Source organism: Chlorocebus sabaeus, chromosome 13 (assembly GCF_047675955.1).
Source record: "Chlorocebus sabaeus isolate Y175 chromosome 13, mChlSab1.0.hap1, whole genome shotgun sequence".
NCBI lineage: Eukaryota > Metazoa > Chordata > Mammalia > Primates > Cercopithecidae > Chlorocebus > Chlorocebus sabaeus.
The window spans coordinates 45,378,185-45,400,354 of NC_132916.1; the positions used below are offsets into that span (position 1 = coordinate 45,378,185).

Consider the following 22,170-nt stretch of genomic DNA (forward strand, 5'->3'; position numbering starts at 1 on the left):
ATCGATCGTTTTATTTTTATTAACTTAAAAAAATAAATTCTAAATATGCACATACATGTATGTATGTATACATGTGCATATAAAATCCAAAATGTGGATGGTTTTGTCATCATGTTATATTCTCATTTCTGATATTAAAAAAAGATTACATGAGGTAATTGTGAGATTATTTCTTATTACTAAGGTTAATCACATTTAACTCTAGTTAGCAACTGGGTCACTAGAAATAAATAATTTGGCAATTTGCTGTGATGAAATACTAACATTTGGCTATGCTTGCTACTTGTTAAAATAACCAAACTGCTTTTAATTACACTAAAACAAATATGAATTTTTTAAAAACAAATATGAATTTTTAACTTTTCGTATTAAAGTCATCTCAGAGGTCAGACTTTTTTTTACAAAGAAGCTAAGGATGTATAAAACTGTTCATTGTACTATATATAAAATTTACTGTTGGTGGGTAAATATAAAGTAATAACAAACAGCAAATGATTAATTTTAAAGGCTATTCTGTAAGTATAGACTCCTGAGTTTTGTTTTTAAGAAAATTAACAATAAATGGGCCACATTATAGTTTCAAATGAGCAAAGAAGAAATAGGTTTTAGGAGAACTATATTAACATTTTTAAACCATGCTAAATTTTAATATATATTTAACTAAGAGTTACTATATAAGATTTAAGTTGTGTAAACTAAGTACATCTCTAGCACTGAAGACCAAAGTAAAAAAAAAAAAAAAAAAAAAAAAAAGGCTGCAATTCTACAGCTTATAATAAAACTTAATGTGGTCAGTTTGATATAAAGAAAACTATTAATATTAAATGATGATATAATGTTTCCCCATGAAATTTACAGCTTTTGTACTGAAATAAAATGTCCAAGAAGGAACATAACATTCCTCTAAACCTACTAAAAATGGTTAAGAAAAGTTCAAGCTTCTAAGCCTTGGGCAGTATCGAAAGTTTCCAGGCAACTGTTTTAACCAATCAGCAGATTTAACAAATAAATGCTAATCAAAGAACTCAAAACGATCTGTCAATGTGGTAGACATGAAAGTAGAAGAAAATAATACTCCCTTAGGAAACTGAAGTTGTATTCAGAAAGAAGAAATAAAAAAATATTAAATCTGTGGGAAGGACCAAAAAGGCAAGAGACATGCAAAGAGAAGACAAGATCAGAATGGGCTATAAGTAATTCATGGAGCAAGCTTTGTATTGAAGGATGGGTTGAATTTGTATAAGTAGACAAAAGCAAAGACAGTAGTCAAGACATAAAAAACAAGTATAGAGGCAGGAATAAATGCTGTTTTGTCCTTGAGGGAGATAAGGAGTCTAACCTCCTCGGAGCATTAGTTCAGGCTAAGGAAGGGTAGGAACTATTGTACACAGGAAAGGTAGAGATATATTAAGGTAAGTCACACAATGGTGTCCAGAATTTCCAGTAACTTAAATGATAAAAGATGGGTGAGAGCTTTATAAGAACGTGTCTCTTTTCTGCCTTAATTACCTCAGATTCTTCGACTAACTTAATATCTTACTCCTCACTAGATAACAAGGTTAAAGAGAATGAGCACCACATCTGATTCACTCATCATTGCATCCCCCATACTGGCACAGTCCATAGCTCAGAATGCGTGTTCAATAAATACCGGTTGAGTAAATATACGAGAGTAAATTTTAAAATTGTAAATCTTACTGTATAGTCATCATAAAAGGCACTTCATATATTAGGTCACTACACTGAAAAATGCAGATTAGTTTATTGTTTAATCACCCTCCTGGGGAGGGAGGAAGATAGGGTCTCTGACCCATCATGGTAGGTTAGGAAATGGGCAAAGGAACTACTTTTTAACACAGGTGAGGACAGGGGACGTGGGCAGTTGACAAGAGCATGAATGTCTTCATCTATCACAGTAGAGTTGATCAATACTGTCCAAAAGTGAAAAATCATGCTCAAACCTCTTGAAATGTTTTACATCATCTTTTCTCTTTACCTTAGAGGAATCGCTTAGAAAATAAAGACCCCCGGAGCGAAAAAACAGTTATCTGAAATTCAGCAATTCCTTCAGTCTCACACTGGGGCTTCTTTTTTTTTTTTTTTTTTTTCCTATAAAATTCAGTTCAAATTTAAAGTGGCAACTGTACTATAATTCTATTTTTATAAAAGAATTTATTTTTATATATCTGTATATCTTTCTGTCTGTATATGTATAGAAAGCGGTCTAGAATGATTTACCAGTGTTAATAATGACAGTTTTAGAATTATAAGGAATTTCATTTCATTATATTTAATTTTCTGCATTGGTTAATTTACTTATAATAAAGATATATTGTTTTAAAAAAACAGAAAAAAGTTATGATGACTTTCAAGATTAAGCAATTAAAGAGATGGCTGGGTCACTTAACGGGATAGAAATGAAAGATTTATTTTGTTTGTTTTTTTAGGAGGAGGTTTGGGAGACCCAAGAGTTCAATTATGAACATGTTTAAACGAGAAATATATAAATTGAGATGTCAGAAGGCAGGTGTATATATAGGTCTGGTAGCTGAAAAGAGAGGTTTGGGCTAGTGATATAAATGGGGGCATCTACTGGCATATAAACGATATTTGAAGGCAAATGTTTAAGTGGAATAAATTAGGAGTACACAGAAAGTATACAGTATACTGTATACTAATTTCTAAAGTATACAGAAAGCTAGGATCCTTGGACCTGGGCCAAAGACTAAATCCTGAGCATTCCAACATTCAGAATTTGCCTAGAGAATGAAAAAAAAAAAACAAAAAAAAAACTGCAGCAATAAGAGTGTGTGATATCACAGAAATGGAGAGAATTTTTCACAAAGGGAAAAAAAAATGGTCCACTATATCAAATGCTACTGACAATTGTAGTAAGATAAGAAAAGAGAAGAATGCACTAGAATCATCAGCATGGAAGTTACAAGTGATATAGCAATGAGCAGGATGAATAGTTCTAACAAAATTATAAAGTCAATGTCAAATCAAAGTGAGTTGGGTAAATACAGGTTAGCAACTGAGGACAGATCGTATAGACATATTTTGCTATATAGATCAGTGGCTGCAAGGAGACACAAGGTCAAGGGTATTTCTCTGTGTGGTTTGTTGTATTTCATTGTAAGACGGGACATATGAAGGCATGTCTTCACACTAATAGGAATGATGTAGAATAAAAGGATAGGTTGGAAGAGGGAGAAAAGGGGTAGGGGTGAAGAGGGGACGTTAATCAAAGGAGCACCCTTCTGAATATTAGTCATTTACAATGTAAGATTTTTAAGATCTTGGCAAATTAAAATTCAGACATTTAAACAGAATGTGATGCTGTTCATGCCACATTTCACTAAGCCTCATATTAGCTTCATCTGAGTGTTGTGATAAATAAGTTGTATCAAGCATTACACTTAATGCTACTGCTACAGTTTTGAGGCAGAAGAAAATATAAAGTAAATGGAACAAGCAGTGATAAACATAGATTCAGACACATTAATGGATAATCCACTGAAGAGAAAGGTACAAGGCAGGCTTAACTAGAAACAAACAAAAATACTGTGGGAATAGGAAAGAAACATAGGGGTAAAAATCCCAAACACACAGAAACACAAGATTTATGAATAATGCAAACCTATGATCTAGATTTATCACCATTAGATATCAATGACCAATAACAGACAGAAATTAGTAAAAAAATGAAAGTAAATTATTAGTTTAAAATATATGACTTACAAATACACCTGAATTAAACATTATTATGAATAGGAATCTCAAAACCTAAATTTATGAAAGAAAAACTTGTTAAGAAGCAAATAAAGTTAAAATACAAACTTTTCCTCAGAAAGCAATTTCATCATTTTCCCTTTTTGAATGCTCATATAAAACAAGGAAATTACTAGGTAGCATGTTTATGACTACTGAGATACCGAAAAAATGAAGACAAAAATTATTTCATAGTGAAACACAAAAAGAGCATAGATCAAGCAGATATAAAGAAAGACACGAAGAATTGCTATTAGAACTATTACTACTACTGTTTTTACAGTGCTTTCTGTGTGCCAGGTACTATTTTAAGCCTTTTTAACTTTTCATATCAATTATGACAATAACTCTATATGGAAAATAATGTAATTATCCTCCACTTTACAGATGAGTAACTGAGACCCCATCTCACACAACCAGTAAAGAAAGAGCAGGCAGTTTGACCACAAGTCCATGTTGCTAACCACCATATTGCACTATTCTATTATATCTATCAACAACGGGATACTAAATTCTTTAGAGTAGGATAGAATGATAACATTTGGATATTATGAGAAAGCACATACTATGAAAATTCATGTATGTTATTCCCAGGAGCATTTCACTTCTTGGATTGCTTTTCATATAACTTAATAAAGTCCCATTGTTAAATCTTCTTCCAAAGAACACTACAGAAAATATTATTCCACACAAGTGAGAAAATATACAGAAAAAAAAAAAGAAATTTACTCAGTATATCAACAAGAGGCCAAAATCGATGTTCTATAACTGCAAAACTCAGAAACATACTTGCTATGCAAAAGGAAATTCTACTGAATGTAGTTTTTCCTAGTTTACCTCATCAAAACTTGTTATCTGATGTATCTGAGACTATAGACTAAAAATTAAAATTTAATGTGAAAACACATTTTGAGATAAAGGGCACACCACCCAAAGAACTATAATAGCAGCACCTTTTTTATACCTCCAATGAACTATAAAGTCCAAACACGAAGCTCATCTATTAATATACAGTTTTTAAAAAGTTAAAAATACACTATCATCAGAGAATTCTAACTTTAGAAAAATAATTGCTTCCTTTCTTAGGTGGTGAAGTTACTTTGCTAATAGAAAAGAAAGAAAAATAATGAAACTATGGAAATGGAAAATTTTCTTAATTCAGCTGTTTTTAAAGGTAGTAATTTACAGGTAGGGAAGCAAATTATAAGTTTACATATGAGCAAAAGACTGCGAATTTCACGAGTCCCTATAGCCCTACCAACTATGCCTTATTTCCCATTTGAATATGGGAAATAAAATATCAAGGAACATGAACTCAACTAGAAAGATTTAAACTTCAGGCAAAGTTGAAAAGTAATAATGATTAACACCAAAGAGCAAAACTTGGGCCTCAGGATAAATCATCCATTTCTAAGCCTCTTTTAAGGGTATATTGTGACAAGAATCTAGCCAAATACCAACCCAGGGAAGGTCAAGTTGACTCCTGAGTAAACTAAATGAAATATAGTCCCCAAAATGCCTCTATTAAATTAAGGAATGGGAGACACTATAATAATACAGAATCCAAATTCAGACAAAGGCCATGGTACAAATATCTAATTGCCATAATTTACTGTGTCTATAACGTTACAGGAAGACAAATTACCTTTAAGCATGCTTTTAAATATTAGCTAATTTTAAATACTTTTTAAAAGTAGATAGGACAAATGCTTATTTTTTGTGGAACATAAAACATAATATCAAAAGTAAAATGTAGCACTTTACCTTAGACCAAAGATATGTGATTGTTCATAGTTGAATAAAGAACGAATCTTAGCTTCAGAATTCAAAATTATAAGTCTATCAATAATATCCTGAAAAAAAAGAGACAAAGTGAGGCTGTACTTAACTGAAATCATTTAAAGAAAATTAAGTCAACAACAACTTATTTAGATTTGTGGCTCTCAAATTTGGCTTTATAAAGAAATCACCTGAGGAGCTGTAAATAATAATAATGAAAATAATAATTTAATGTCTGGGTCCTAACCCTCAAAGTTTCTGAATTAACTGGTCTGAATGTGGCCTAGATTTACATTAGGACTGTAAAAGTTTCCGAAGTGAATCTAGTGTTCAGCCAAAGTGGAAAACACTGATTTTGACCCTACTCTGGCACTAGTGAGCACCTTATACCACCAGTTAAATATTGATAAAATTGCCAAAAATGTAAACTACTTTGAAAAACAAATATAAAATCCACAAATTAGAAGAATGAATAATGGATCCAAATATTATATCTAGTAACTATTTGAGATTTTCTTAATAGAGATTATCTGGCTCATGTAAATCAGTGGTTTCCAACCCCGGTTGAACATTAGAATCACATAGGGAACTTTAAAAAGATACACAGGTGCCCAGGTTCAACCCCGGGTCAATTAAATCACTATGTGTAGGGGTGGGATTCTGGCATTAATACTCTTTTAAAAGCTCCCTGTGATGTTCCAGTGTGTTGCCAAGGCTTCAAAACCACTAATGCAAATACACACAGAACCTGATGATCTAAGTGCCAGCAGTTGTCCTAGCACTGACAATTTTAGCCAATCACACAATTTTGAACATGTTTTAAAAGGCTTTCTTGGATGGGTGCAGTGGCTCATGCCTGAAATCCCAGCACTCTGGGAGGCCAAGGCTGGCGGACCACGAGGTCAGGAGTTCAAGACCAGCCTGGCCAACATGGTGAAACACCATCTCTAGTAACAAAAAAAAAAATTAGCCAGGTGTGGTGATGGGTGTCTGTAATCCCAGCTACTTGGGAGGCTGAGGCAGGAGAATTGTTTGAACCCAGGAGGTGGAGGTTTCAGTGAGCCAAGATCGTGCCACTGCACTCTAGCTTGGGTGACAAAGCAAAACTCTGTCTCGGAAAAGAAAAAAAAAAAAAAAGTATTTCTTTCTATAATTCCCTGCTTTTATGTATATCTTTGGGTTCAGGTCTAAGAAATTTATTCATGGACAAATATCTATCTCCCTCATTGCTCATTTTCCTGACCAAGAAACTTGCTACTCTCCGAGTTTAAATTCAGGATATTTCTGTTACCAATAGGGCAAAAGACGAAAGGTTTTGCTAGGGAGTAAAGTCACATAATATTTATTGAGGAATTTGTGGCTTATGATACAAAGACTATTTCATCAAATTAAAAAAAGAGGCAATGGAATGAATTTGTAAAAAGGAGGAAATAATAGACATTTCAAAATCACATTTGAAATAAAACTAATCAAATACTGATCGATACTAATACAACAACTGGATTGTGGGTAAAGTTACCTAGTAGAAATTTGTACCCAACATATAAGAATGTATTTACCATTCTATAGGTTATGTTGTAGAAGTGTGTAAATAATACTAGCATGAGAGTTTAAATTGGTAAATATTAATAAACTACCTAGCAATGATGAATAAAAAGACTTATTATTTTTAAATGATCTGTTACTGTTACCTACTACTTTGCTGGGCACTACTTGCTTCAAACATTACAATAGAACATGAGCTAAACAAGTCATATTCATATTTCCAGCTGCACAGTTACTCTAATTGCATCACGACTCTTTCCATCTCCTTTAACCTCTCTACTTTTTCCTGAATTAGCTACATGACAGAGCCACAGAGATTGCCTGACTTGCTCAAGCATCTGAATACTATTAAATAAATAGTCTTTGCCCTGGACATAGTGATGAAACTTGTTTACTATCTACCTATTCTACAAATAGGTAAATGTTTTATTACTTAATAATTATTATAGTTTTAAAGAAAGAACCTATTATCACTATTTTTAACCACTGTTAATCTTCATAAAACAATCTAGAATTGATTAGGAATCATTAACCTTCTTGCACCTGAGGTGAGAGAGGTTGCCAATTAGTTCTATGCATAGAAGTTTCTAAATGTATTATAATAAATATTTATTTATTAGTAGGGAATTCGTATAGGTGACTGAAATTTGCGCAGCTATCTGAATATAATGCAGAGCTCAAACTATTTGATAGCCAGTGACATCTTGTAACTGAGATTCTAGTTCTGAATCTAAGTACTAGGTACTGTTAGAATAAAAATGATAGATTGTATTACCAACAAGCTAATGGAAGAGTAGATTACAGTAAACTATCAATGAGAATGCATTTTCAAAGAACAAATGTTATGGTAAATAATTTTTTCAAAGAAGAAGATTACACTGATGTATCACCACTTAGGGAAGAAAACAAAACTCCTGGGAAGCCTTACGGAGAGCTTCAGTTTCTAAGCACCGTAACATGTGTCAATAAGGGAATCAGCTTCCTAAATCAAGAAGCAGCTTCCCAGCAACAAAGTAGTGCGAGAAGACCTGGGACTTACAAAAAGTAGACAGAAATTCCGTATCTTTTTAAAAGATACTGTCCAGCTTGAGAATATTTTCAATAACCTACTAGGTCAGACTGAGGCCATACTGGAAAAACAAAAAGGAATATCAATTCTATATAAAGATATGTTTGAGTGCCTACTGTTTACAACTGCCCCAATAGCCAGGTTTGGGCTATGTGACTGACTCGTTTTATTGAAGAAATAGGCAAGTGAAGGGTGAGGATAGGTCACATGTAACACCCCAATAGTTCTACACTTCCACTTCTAGAAGTGGCTTATGATTGGTTAACCTATGAATAAAGCTAGCTAATCAAAATCCTTCCTTGGGATTTTTCAACGTGGAAAAGTAGAGGAAAAGGCTGCTCTCCTACTTGGGGTTATAGAGAATTAAATGGTGACCCTCACATGCACATCAAAAAAAAAAAAAGAGAAGATATGTCCAGGGCCTCATCCCCAGAACCTGTAAATGTCACCCTATTCAGAAAAAGAGTCATTGCAGAGGTTAAGAGTCTTGAGGTATATGTTAGTCCATTCTCACGCTGTTAATAAAGACATACCTGAGACTAATTTATTAAAAAAAAAAAAAAAAAAAAAAAAGATTTAATTAACTCACAGTTCAACATGGCTGGGGAGGCCTCAGGAAACTTACAATCATGGTGGAGGGGAAAGCAAACACATCCTTCTTCACATGGCAGCAGGAAGGAGAAGTGGGGAGCAAAGTGGGGTAAAGCTCCTTATAAAATCATCAGATCTCATGAGAACTCAGTCGCTATTATGAGAACAGCATGGGGGAAATTACCCCCATAATTCAGTTACCTCCTGTCAAGCCCCTCCCATGACACATGGGGATTATGGAAATTATAATTCAAGATGAGATCTGGGTGTGGACACAGCCAAACCATATCCTCCTGGATTATCAAAGTAGACATTTAATCTAAGACAAGTGTCCTGAGAGAAAAACGGAGGGAGATTTAAGACAGAGACGAGGAAACAGACATGTAAAGATAGAGGCAGAAATTGGATTTATGTAGCAACAAGACATGAAACAGTGGAAAAAAACAAACTAAATGAAAGGGTTCTTCCCTGGAGCCTTGGGAGGAAGCATGGCCCTGCTGGCACTTTGTTTTCAAACTTCTGGCCTTCAGAATTGGAAAAGAATAAATTTTTGTAATTTAAAGCTACCCAGTTTGTGGTAATGTGCTATGACAGCCCTAGGAAATTAATAAAAGGGGAGAGGGTAAAGATATCACTATAGAATAACAGGTAGCCCCTCCTATGGGGAATGGAGGACTATGGAGTCCTCTCCTATGGAGAATACCATCTAGAGAAGAAGAAAATAATTATAGCAAGCATTTATATATCACTTATTATATGCCAGGTGGTGATCTAAATGCATTTAGTCTTCACAACAACCCTGAGATGAAAATATTACAGTTCTTCTTTAAAAAAAAAAAAAAAAAAAAAAATTTCATTGAGGTTTAATTGACATAAATAAGCTGTACTAATAATGTATAAATGTGATGAGTTTGGAGATATGCATACACCTGTGAAACCATAACCACAATCTATGCCATAAGCCCATCCATCACCACCCAAAGTTTCTTCCTGCCTCATTGATTAGTGTGTGTGAGAGATAAAAACATTCAGCATGAGATCTGCCCCCTTAGCAAGTTATTAAGTATATAATATAGTATTGCTAACTATAGGCACTATGCTGTACAGTAGATCTTTAGGATTTAATCATCTTGTATAACCAAAACTTCGTATATTTGACTAATACTTACCTGTTTTCTCCCATTCTCACCCCTAGCCACCACCATTCCACTCTTTACTTCCACGAGTTTAACTATTTTCGAATCATCATATAAGTGGTATTATGTAGTATTTGTCCTTCTTGTGTCTGGCTTATTTCATTTAGCATAAGGCACTCTTTTATCAAGAAAAAACTGAGGTCTAACTTGTTCAGGGTCACACAGCTAGTAAGAGGCAGAACCAGGAAACTAATGCAGGCAGTCTGGCTTCAGAATTCGAACTCTTGACCATTATTATACTGTGCTTGCCATTCAACAAAGCCAACATGAAATGCAGTAATAAGCAAAGGTGGAGGACGGAGGAGGACAGACACAGAGAGACAGACGTAGACCCGACAGCACTTGCAGTCCTGTTTCCAGCAGTCTCTGCTTTTCCTGAAAGTTAGTTATGTAAATCAAAAAAGTCCTATTTTGCATTTGTCTACCTAATACAATACCATGTTTACACACCATTATCATAGAGCTGGATCGTAAGCATAGAAAATGAAAGCAATTTAAAAATTGTGTATATTAAAGGAAAAGGGTATTTTGTATTATTCACCTTTAATTTACTAAAGTACAACTTGGAAGTTGTTCACAGATGTTAGAATTTTGGTAGATACCTGACATGAAGCCATGAAAAGTTAAGACCTAATATCCCTAAAAGCTAAAGAATCTCTTAAAATTTACAAGAAAAAGAACTACACAAATGGAAAAATAGGCAAAAATGAATGAAACGACATTTAAGGGATAAGTAAATGTCAATGGCCATTAAGCATAGAAAAGGATGTTCTGTTCAGAATGAAAAAAAATATATAAATTAACATTTTTCACTTGTCAGACAAATATCTAAACTTTTGACCACATAATCTTCTTAATCAGCCTACCAGGAAACAGGCACTATAATATCTTACCGGGAGGAAAGCAAAAGGATTATTCTCTGCGAATGGAAATCTAGCAATAAGAACTGTACACTGGAATATATTATATGTGAATTTACCTTTCAACAGAGTAATCATGCTTCTACAAAACTAGCCTGAAGATACTGTGGTAGGCAGAATTTGAAAATGGCCCTCAAGATTCTCAGGCCTCAAACACAAATGCAAGCACTGCTGTGAAGGAATTTTTGCAGATGCAACTAAAATCTTTAATCAGTTGACTTTAAAATAGGAGATTATGGGGGTGGGCTTGACCTAATCAAAAAGCGATTTAAAAGTGGAATGTTCTCTAACTGGTCACAAAAGGTCAGAGAGATTCAAAGAATGAGAGGAATACAGTAAAATGGAAGTTCTCCATTGATGAAATGCAAAAGGACACATAACACCCGAGAGTAGCCTCCAGAAACCACAAAGAAGTCCCTAGCTAACAGCCACAGAAAATTCAGGCACACCATACTAGACTTCTGACCTACAAAACTGTGAGTTAATAAAGGGGTGTTGTTTTAATCCACTGGATTTGTAAGAATTTGTTATATGACAAAAAATATATATATAGACACACTAGCAAGTACAATATAAGCCAAGGCTATTAATTTTGACATCATGTATAACACTAAAAGACTTGAAAGAACCCAAGTGTCCACCAATAAGACTGGATAAACTCTAGCACATCCACATAATGGACTACTATGCAACTGTGGGGGGGGTGGGAAAGGATAAGAAAGAGCTGTCTATACTGCTACAGAGTCATCTCCAAGATAAGCAATAGAAAAATGCAAGGGGGAAGTGAGTATAGCAGACTATATTTCACTTACATCTAGAGGGAAAGAAAATACGCATTCTTTTTTTTATTTCTAAACAGTTGTGTTTATTCCAACAAAAATAAACGTCACTTTCAGTTACCAGGGATAACTTAACTAATAGAGTTAGAAGAATTTTTCTTAAATGATTGTTATTTAATTCTAAGAACACTTTTATTATCACTATAGTATTCTGTTATATTTTGATTTCACGGTACTAGTGATGGATAAACTGGTTTGTATAATCTTTTTTTAATTCATTTTTTATTTCAATAGGCTTTGGGGGAACAGATGGTGTTTGGATATACGAATAAATTATTTAGTGGCAATTTCTGAGATTCTAGTGAACCCAACACCCAAGCAGTGTACACCCAAATGTATAGTCTTTGATCCCTCACCCCTCTCCTACCCTTTCCCCCCAAGTCTCCAAAGTCCACTGTATCATTCTTATGCCTTTGTGTCCTCACAGCTAAGATCCCATATCTGGGTGAGAACATATAATGTTTGGTTTCCCATTCCAGTGTTACTTAACCAAGAATAATAGTCTCCGATTGCATCCAGGTTGCTGCAAATGCCATTACTTCATTCCTTTATTATGGCTGAGTAGTATTACATGGTACATATTACCACATTTTCTTTATTCACTCAGTGATTACCCAGCCCCATACAAGTAAAATGCTGTGGAAGATCCACTGGAGAGACTAAACCCCTCACCGGTATGGGGAACACCACTGTCCCAGTGGAACCTTGACCACACCCTGGAGCCCTATTCTTCCTCTCTGGACCTGAGCCAAACTGTGAGTGTCACAGAGCAGGGATAGTATGTGCTCCACTCAACACTGCACACACAGTTCCTTGACCACAGTGCCAAGCAAATGGCAGGCACTCCCTGTGTATCTGCTGAATAAATAAATAAATGAATGAACAAACCCCCCCCCCACACACACACACACACACGACAAAAGGGATGTAATTACTGATGTGAAAGAAATACAAATAACAATCAAAGACTACTATGAACACTTCTATGCAAACAACCTAGAAAACCTAGAAGAAATGGATAAATTCCTGGACACATATGCTCCCCCAAGACTGAACCAGGAACAAAGTGATTCCCAGAAAAGGCCAATAACAAACTCCAAAATTGAATCAGCAATAAATAGTCTACCAACCAAAAAAAGCCCAGGACCAGGTGGACTCACAGCTAAATTTTACCAGATGTACAGATAAGAGCTGGTATCATTCCTAATAAAATTATTTCAAAAAATTGCAGAGAAGGACTCTTACCTAACTCATTCTATGAGGCCAGCATCATTCTGATAACAAAACCCAGCAGAGACACAACAACAACAAAAAAAACTTCAGGTCAATATCTTTTTTATTTATTTATTTATTTATTTATTTTTGAGATGGAGTTTCAGTCTTGTTGCCCAGGCTGGAGTGTAGTGGCACAATCTCGGCTCACTGCAATCTCTGCCTTTTGGGTTCAAGCAATTCTTCTGCCTCAGCCTCCTGGGTAGCTGGGATTACAGGCATGTGCCACCACGCCTGGCTAGATTTATATTTTTAGAAGAGACGGGGTTTCACCACGTTGGTCAGGCTGGTCTCGAACTCCTGACCTCAGGTAATCCACCTGCCTGGGGCCTCCAAAGTACTGGGATTACAGGCGTGAGCCACTGTGCCCAGCCCAGGCCAATATCTTTGATGAACTTGATGCAAAAATCCTCAACAAAATACTTGCAAACGAAATACAGCAGCACATCAAAAAACTAATCCACCACCATCAAGTAGGCTTTACCCCTTGTATGCAAAGTTGGTTCAACATATGCAAATCAATAACATAATCCATCACATAAACAGGACTAAAGACAAAAACCAAATGATTATCTCAATAGATGCAGAAAAGCCTTTCAATAAACTTCAACATCCTTCATGTTAAAAACTCTCAATAAAGTAGATATTGAAGGAACATAGCTCAAAATAATAAAAACCTTCTACAACAAACTCACAGCCAACATCATACCATTTACGCAAAAGCAGGAAACATTCTCCTTGAAAACTGGCACAAGACAAGGATGTCCTCTCTCACCATCCCTATTCAACATAGTATTACAAGTCTTGGCCAGAGCAATCAGGTAAGAGAAAGAAAGAAAGGTCATCTAAATAGGAAGACAGGAAGCCAAACTTTCCCTATTTGCAGACGGCATGATTCTATATCTAGAGAACCCGAGAGTCTTGGTTCAAAAGCTCCTTCAGCTGATAAACAACTTCAGAAAAGATTCAGGATACAAAATCAATGCACAAAAATCACTAGCATTCCTATACTCCAACAATAGCCAAGGCAAGAGACAAATCAGGAATTCAATCCTATTCACAACTGCCACAAAAATGAAATGAAATGAAATAAATACAATACCATACCATACCATACCATACCATACATACCATACCATACCTAGGAGTACAGAAAACCAGGAAGAAGAACTCTACAATGAGAATAACAAAACACAGCTTAAAGAACTCAGAGACGATACAAACAAATGGAAAAACATTCGATGTTTATGGATAGAATCAATATTATAATGGGCATACTGCACAAAGCAATTTATAGATTCAATGATATTCCTATCAAACTAACAATGACATCCTTCACAGAACTAGAAAAAAATATTTGAAAATTCATACAAAACCAAAAAAGAGCCTGAATAGCCAAGGCAATCCTAAGCAAAAAGAACAAAGCTGGAGGTATCATGTTACCTGACTTGGAAGGACTATAGTTATCAAAATAGTATAATATTGGTACAAAAATAGACAATCAATGGAATAGAATAGAAAGCCCAGAAATAAGGCTGCATGTTTACAACTATCTGATCATCAACAAAGCTGACAAAAACAAGCAATGAGGAAAGAATTGATAAATGTTTGATAAATGTGCTGATAAAATGTTTGATAAATGTGCTGAGACAACTGGCTAGCCATAAGCAGAAAGTTGAAACTGGACCCCCTTTCTTTATATCATATACAAAAATTAGCTCAAGATGGATTAAAGACTTAAAAGTCTTCTTTTGAGAAATGTCTGTTCTAGGGACATGGATGCAGCTGGAAACCATCATTCTTAGCAAACTATCACAAGAACAGAAAACCAAACACTGCATGTTCTCACTCATAGGTGGGAACTGAACAATGAGATCACTTGGACTCGGGAAGGGGAACATCACACACCGGGGCCTATCATGGGGAAGGGGGAGGGGGGAGGGATTGCATTGGGAGTTATACCTGATGTAAATGACGAGTTGATGGGTGCAGCACACCAACATGGCACAAGTATACATATGTAACAAACCTGCACGTTATGCACATGTACACTAGAACTTAAAGTATAATAATAATAAATAAATAAATAAATAAAATGCATATAGAACCAAAAAAGAGCCCAAATAGCCAAGACAATCCTGAACAAACAAACAAAAAAAAGCTGGAGGCATCATGCTACCCAACTTAAAACTATACTACAAGGCTACAGTAACCAAAACAGCATGGAACTGATACAAAAACAGACACATAGACCAATGAAACAGAATAGAGATCTCAGAAATAAGACTGCACATCTGCAACCATCTGATCTTTGACAAACCTGACAAAAATAAGCAATGGGGAAAGAATTTCCTATTTAATCAATGGTGCTGGGAAAACTGGCTAGCCATATGCAGAAAATTGAAACTGGACCTCTTCTTCACACCTTATACAAAAATTAACTCAAGATAGATAGAAGACTTAAATGTAAAACCCAAAACTATAAAAACCTAGAAGAAAATCTAGGCAATACCATTCAGGATATAGGCATGGGCAAAGATTTCATGATGAAAATGTCAAAAGCAATTGCAACAAAAGCAAAATTTGGCAAATGGAATCTAATTACACTAAAGAGCTTCTGCACAGTAACAGAAATGGCCTACAGAAAGGGAGAAAATTTTTGCATCTATCTGACAAAGGTCTAACATCTAGCATCTACAAGGAACTTAATAAATTTACAAGAAAAAAAAAACATCAAAAAGTGGGCAAAGGACATGAACAGACACTTAGACACTTATGCAGCCAATAAACACATGGCTGCATAAAGAAGACATTTATGCAGCCAACAAACACATGGGAAAAAGCTCAACATCATTAGAGCTAATCATTAGAGAAATCCAAATCAAAACCACAATGAGATACTATCTCATGCCAGTCAGAATGGCGATTATTAAAAAGTCAATAAACAACAGATGCTGGTGAGGCTGTAGAAAAATAGGAACACTCTTTTACACTGTTGGTTGGAACATAAATTAGTTCAACAATTGTGGAAGACAGGTGGCGATTCCTCAAAGACCTAGAACCAGAAATATCATTTGACCCAGCAATCTCATTACTGGGCATATACCCAAAGAAATATAAATCATTCTATTATAAAGATACATGCATGTGTATCATCACTGCAGAACTATTCACAATAGCAAAGACATGGAATCAACTCAAATGCCCATTAATGGTAGACTGGATAAAGAAAATGTGGTATATATACACCATGGAATACTATGCAGCCATAAAAAGGAACAAGATTATGTCCTGTGCAAGGACATGGATGGAGCTGAAAGCCATTATTCTCAGCAAACTAACACAGGAACAGAAAACCAAACACCACATGTTCTCATGGTAGCTGTACAATGAGAACACATGGACACAGGGAAGGAAACAATACAAACTGAGGCCTGTCAGGGGTACAGGAGGAGGGAGATTATCAGGATACATAGTTAATGCATGTGGGGCTTAATAACTAGATGATAGGTTGATAGATGCAGCAAACCATCATGGCACATGTTTACCCATGTAACAAACCTGCACATCCTGCACATGTATCCCAGAACTTAAAATAAAATTAAAATTATATATATATATAATGTTTATAAAAAGGCAAAAAAAAAAAAAAAAAAAAAAAGACTTAAAAGTAAAACCCAAAACTATAAAAACCCTGAAAGACAATACAGGCAATACCATTCCGACATACAAACAGGCAAACATTTTGCCTTTGGATGCTTGGAGTGTTGATTCGCCAGCTAGAAACCTGTGTGGCCTGTGGTACCTTTGCCTGAATTTTGCTCAGGCCCACTGGGTTCATTCCACCCACTCGCCACTCAGCCTGGCAAGCTGTGCTCAGCTCATGCTACCAACGCAGATCCCATGCCTGCCCAGGATGAGCCAGACATGAAGTGGTGAGGGTTACGTGTGTGAGTGAATGAGCATGGGGTCCAGCCACTGCTCAAAACCAGGTGTGCCAGCTGCAGCAGGGTGGGCAGGTCCAGGCACTGGCATGAGTGCCAGCTCCCTGTTAAGCTGCAGCTGGACCAGGCATAAAGCAAGCAGCTTCTACTATGGGCACCAGGAAACACAGCAGTGTCCAAAATCCTGGAGATGCCAGGAACCACAGAGTCCCAAAGAGGGTGTCACAGCCATGGATCAAGGATCTCCTAGTCTGGGCTACGTGAAGGGCTAAAGTTCTTCTTTCTTTCTCTCTTCTCTCTTTCTCATTGCCCGCAACAGGGTGAGCATGAGTGGGAGGCGTGTTTCAGCCCTGTTTGTGTTATTGCTCTTTCAGTCCTCCCATTTGGTGGGTTCCAAGTTCTTGTTCCACATCCAGGAATAATGAAGTATGTAGACAACCAGAGGGTGAGCAAAGCAAACAGGTGCTTTATTGAGCAACAATACAGCTCTCAGGAGACCAGAATTGGGTAAAGACTTTCTGCATGCTGGTCATCTTGACGTCTGCTCAGCACTCAGCTGAGAGGAGACCCACAATGTGTATCTCCTCTCCGCAGGCAGGTCATCCTGATGTCTGCTCAGCTCTCAGCTGAGAGGAGATGCACAGTGTGTTGCTGCCCAAGTCTGACTGAGTCTGGGGCTTTTATGGGCTTCAGAGGGAACAAAGTGCATGCTGATTGGTCCATGGGCAACCAGTCAGGCTTGGAAAAAAGCACCGTAAGTCCTCACTCCGGTCTGCAGAACTGGCAGCCTGGTCCTCATACTTCAGGGCAACCCTGAATCAAAGGTGGGGCTTCACCAGGGACCCACCACTGTCTATCCACAGGCAGCTGAGTGGCTGCAGCTGTGCCTGGGAGGGTGGGACTACCACCAGCTCCATGGGGCATGCAGCCCCAGTCTTACCTTCCACAATGAAGCTGGCATCATGTCAGTCACTGCTCCAGATGGGCCACTACTGGCATCAATTTCATGACAAAGACACCAAAACCAATTGTGACAGGAGCAAAAATTCACAAATGGGATCTAATTAACTTTAAGTGCTTCCTCACAGCATAAGTATCAACACACTAAACAGACAACACACTAAACAGTATGAGAGAAAGTATTTATGAACTATGCATCTGACAAGTATCTAATATCCAGCATCTATAAGAAAAATTAAAGAAATTTGCAAAAAGAAAATCCCATTAAAAGGTGGTCAAAGGACATGAACAGGCACTTTTCAAAAGAAGACATATATGCAGCCAAGAAGCACATGAAAAAAGCACAATATTACTGATCATTAGAGACATGCAAATCAAAACCAAAATAGATGCCATCTCACACCAGTCAGAATGGTTATTATCAAAAAAGTAAAAGAGTAACAGATGATGGTGAAATTGTGGAGAAAAGAGAATTCTTATACACTGTTGCTGAGAGTATAAATTAGTTCAACCATTGTGGAAAGCATTGTAGCAATTGTCCCCAAAGAGCGATAAATAGAACTACCATTCAACCCAGCAATCCCATTACTGGGTGTAATGGTTAATACTGAGTGTTAACTTGTTGAATTGAAGGATGCAAAGTATTGACCCTGGGTATGCCTGTGAGGGTGTTGCCAAAGGAAATTAACATTTGAGTGAGTGGGCTAGGGAAGGCAGACCTACCCTTAATCTGATGGGCACCATCTAATCAGCTGCCAGTGAACACAAAGCAGGCAGAAAAACATGAAAAGACAAGACTAGCATAGCTTCCAAGCCTACAGCTCTCTCCTGTGATGGATGCTTCCTTCCCTCAGACATCAGACTCCAAGTTCTTTAGCTTTGAGACTCAGACTGGCTCTCCTTGCTCTTCAAGCTTGCAGGCAGCCTATTGTGGGTCCTTCTGATTGTGTAAATTAATACTTAATACACTCCCCTTTATATGTATATTTATATCTATCCTATTAGTTCTGCTCTCTAGGGAACCCTGACTAATACAGATTTTGGTACCAGGAGTAGTTCTAGAGGAAGAGAATATTAAGGTTGGAATTCTTTCATTAGTTTTGGGGTTTCTAGAGGACTCTCCTTCTAAAAGTATGGAGAACACTGATAGTCACTGGCATGAACTGTTTAGAGAGCTATGCAAAATAAACGTATTTGACACTCCTAATTCACCACTCATGAGAGACGAGGAATTCAGTGACTCTATATGTAATATGGTTTGACTGTATGTGGAAATCCAAGGAACATAATGAAGTTGGTTGGTTGCTCCTAAGTTCAGTGAACAAAGTGATGAAAGAAAATGATGAACTCAGAGATTCTGTCTCCTGGCTTCAGAAGAAGATACTGAGCCTCAAATCTGCTAAAATTGCCCTGATTGAGAGTTTTATCTCCTGCAGAGTTTTATCTCCTGCAGAAAAAGAGCAGAAATTGTGGAAAAACAGGCATCTGAGTGGCTGACCTGCAACAAAAGCTGCATGCACAGCCTCGCCAGGTGTCTACTGTTAAAGTGAGGGCATTGATTGGAAAAGAATGGGACCCTACAACTTTGAATGGGGACATGTGCAAGGACCCTGTAGAACTGGGGACACTAAGTTTGTACACTCTGATGAACCCTTTTTTTTGCCAGAAGAAGCAGCTTCCCCATCCCCAGTAGTGGCAACATCCCCTCCCCAACCCATGGTGCCATCAGCCTTTCCACTTTTGTGGGAGGAGATAAACCCTGCACTGCCTGAGGCAAAAGTGATGGCCTCCCCTGAGGCAGTTGTCAGGCAAAAGAATGTTGATTCTCCTCAGGAGCTAGCCCCAACACCCTGTTTCCTTCAAGACCTATAACTGCACTAAAGTCGTGCAGGCCCTAAAGGTGAGGTTGAGAGCATGATCTATGAGGAAACTCACTGCACTCAAAAAGAACTGCTTGAGTTCTCCAATTTATATAAACAGAAATCTGGAGAACAGGCATGGGAATGGATATTAAGGGTATGGGATAATGGTGGGAGGAACACAAAGCTGAATCAGGCTGAATTTACTGATTTGGCCCAACTAAGTAGGGCCTCTGCATTTCATGTTGCAGCTCAAGGAGTTGAAAAATGTTCTAATCATTTAGTTGCTCAGTTAGTTGAAATATGGATTAAAAGATGGCCCAATGTGAGCACGCTGGAAATTCCTGATGTCCCTTGGTTTAATATAGAGGAAGGGATCTCAAGTCTTAGGGAGATTAAGATGGTGAAGTTGATTAGTTGCTTTAGATCTACTCATCCCAGCTGGGAGGTTCCAGAATATATACCTTTGACCAATGCCTTGCAAAATAGATTTGTGAGGGCCTCACCTACATCTGTGAAGAGCCCTATAATCGCTCTTCTATGTATGTCAGAGCTAAATGTGGGAACCAAATTCACTCAACTACAAAATTTAAATAAAATAAGAATAACTGGATCCCGAGGTGGCGATGGCCAAAGAGTGGCACTCAACCATCAAAGGCCAGATGGGTGTAGCTACTGTAATGGACACCACAGACAAAACAGCAATCAGAATAGTCCAACTCCTGTTTAGCTCTGGCATTGGCTAATCACAGTGTTCCTAGAAGTGAAACTGATAGGAAGCCTACTGCATTCCTACTTCATTAATATAAGCAGAAAATTTCTAGGTCGAACAGACAAAAGACTACTTTGAATTATAAAAACAGAGAATCGCGGCCCCTCAATCCATTTCCAGACAAGCCAGTTTACAGACTCAGAATCCCTTGAATGAAGGGGAGGCTGGGTCCCCTCAAGGAAGGACCCCACTACATTACTGACAATTTATGCAGTGAATTTTTCTCCCATCCTTCCCCAAGGAGACCTCTGGCCTTTTACCCAGGGCAACTGTTCACTGGGGAAAGGGAAATGATCAGACATTTTGGGGACTGATGGACACTGGCTCTGAGCTGATGTTGACTCCAGGGGATCCAAAATGTCACTGTTATCCTCCAGTTAAAACAGTGGCTTATGGCCATCAGGTACTTAATGGCGTTTTATCTCAGGTCCGACTTACAGTGTGTACAGTGGATCTCTGGACTCACCCTGTAGTCTTTTCCCCAGTGCCAGAATGCATAATTGTCATAGACATACTTAGCAGCTGGCAGAACCCCCACCTACGTTCTCTGACTGGTAGGATGAGGGCTATTATGGTGGGAAAGGCCAAATAGAAGCCATTACACCTGCCTCTACCTAGAAAAATACTAAATCAAAAATAATATCGCACCCCTGGAGAAACTGCAAAGATTAGTGCCACCATCAAGAACTTGAAAGACGCAGGGGTGGGGATTCCTAACACAGCCCCATTCAACTCTCCTATTTGGCCTGTGCAGAAGACAGATGGATCTTGAAGAATGCTACTGGATTATCCTAAGCTTAACGAAGTGGTGACTCCAACTGCAGCTGCTGTACCAGATGTGGTTTCACTGCTTGAGTAAATTAACACATCTCCTGGTACCTGGTATGCGGCCACTGACTTGGCAAATGCCTTTATCTCCGTTCCTATCCATAAGGCCCACTAGAAGCAATTTGTCTTCAGCTGGCAAGGCCAGCAATAAACCTTTACTGTTCTACCTCAGAGGTATATCAGCTCTCCGGCTTTGTATCATAATCTTATCCAGAGAGAACTTGATCGCTTTTTGCTTCTGCAAGATATCACACTGGTCCATTACATTGATAACTAAGCTGATTGGATCAAGTGAGCAAGAAGTAGCAAACACACTGGACTTATTGCTGAGACATTTGCGTGCCAGAGGATGAAAAATAAATCCAACTAAAATTCAGGGACCTTCCACCTCAGTAAAATGTCTAGGGGTCCAGTGGTGTGGGGTCTGTTGAGATACTCCTTCTAACATGAAGAATAAGTTGCTGCATTTGGCCCCTCCTACAAACAAGAAAGAGGCACAACGCCTAGTGAGCCTACTTGGATTTTGGAGGCGACACATTCCTCACTTGGGTGTGTTACTCTTTCCCATTTATTGGATGACCTGAAAGGCTGCCAGTTTTCAGTGGGGTCCAGAACAGGAGAAGGCTCTGCAATAGACCCAGGCTGCTGTGCAAGCTGCTCTGCCACTTGGGCCATATGACCCAGCAGATCCAATGGTGCTTGAGGCATCAGTGGCAGATAGAGATGCTGTTTGGAGCCTTTGGCAGACTCCCTTAGGTGAATCACAGCAGAGGCCACTAAGATTTTGGAGCAAGGCCCTGCCTTGTTCAGATAACTACTCTCCTT

The 22,170-nt window shown here is 37.6% G+C and overlaps 1 protein-coding gene across 1 annotated transcript in view; it reads right to left on the bottom strand.

Moving 5' to 3' along the window:
* Window positions 1–22,170, bottom strand: part of TBC1D32 (TBC1 domain family member 32) — a 227,788-nt gene that overhangs the window by 112,910 nt on the left and 92,708 nt on the right. Inside the window, exon 23 of the mRNA XM_038000966.2 lies at window positions 5,536–5,624. Coding sequence (XP_037856894.2) covers window positions 5,536–5,624 — 89 coding nt within the window. The remainder of the gene's footprint in view (window positions 1–5,535; window positions 5,625–22,170) is intronic.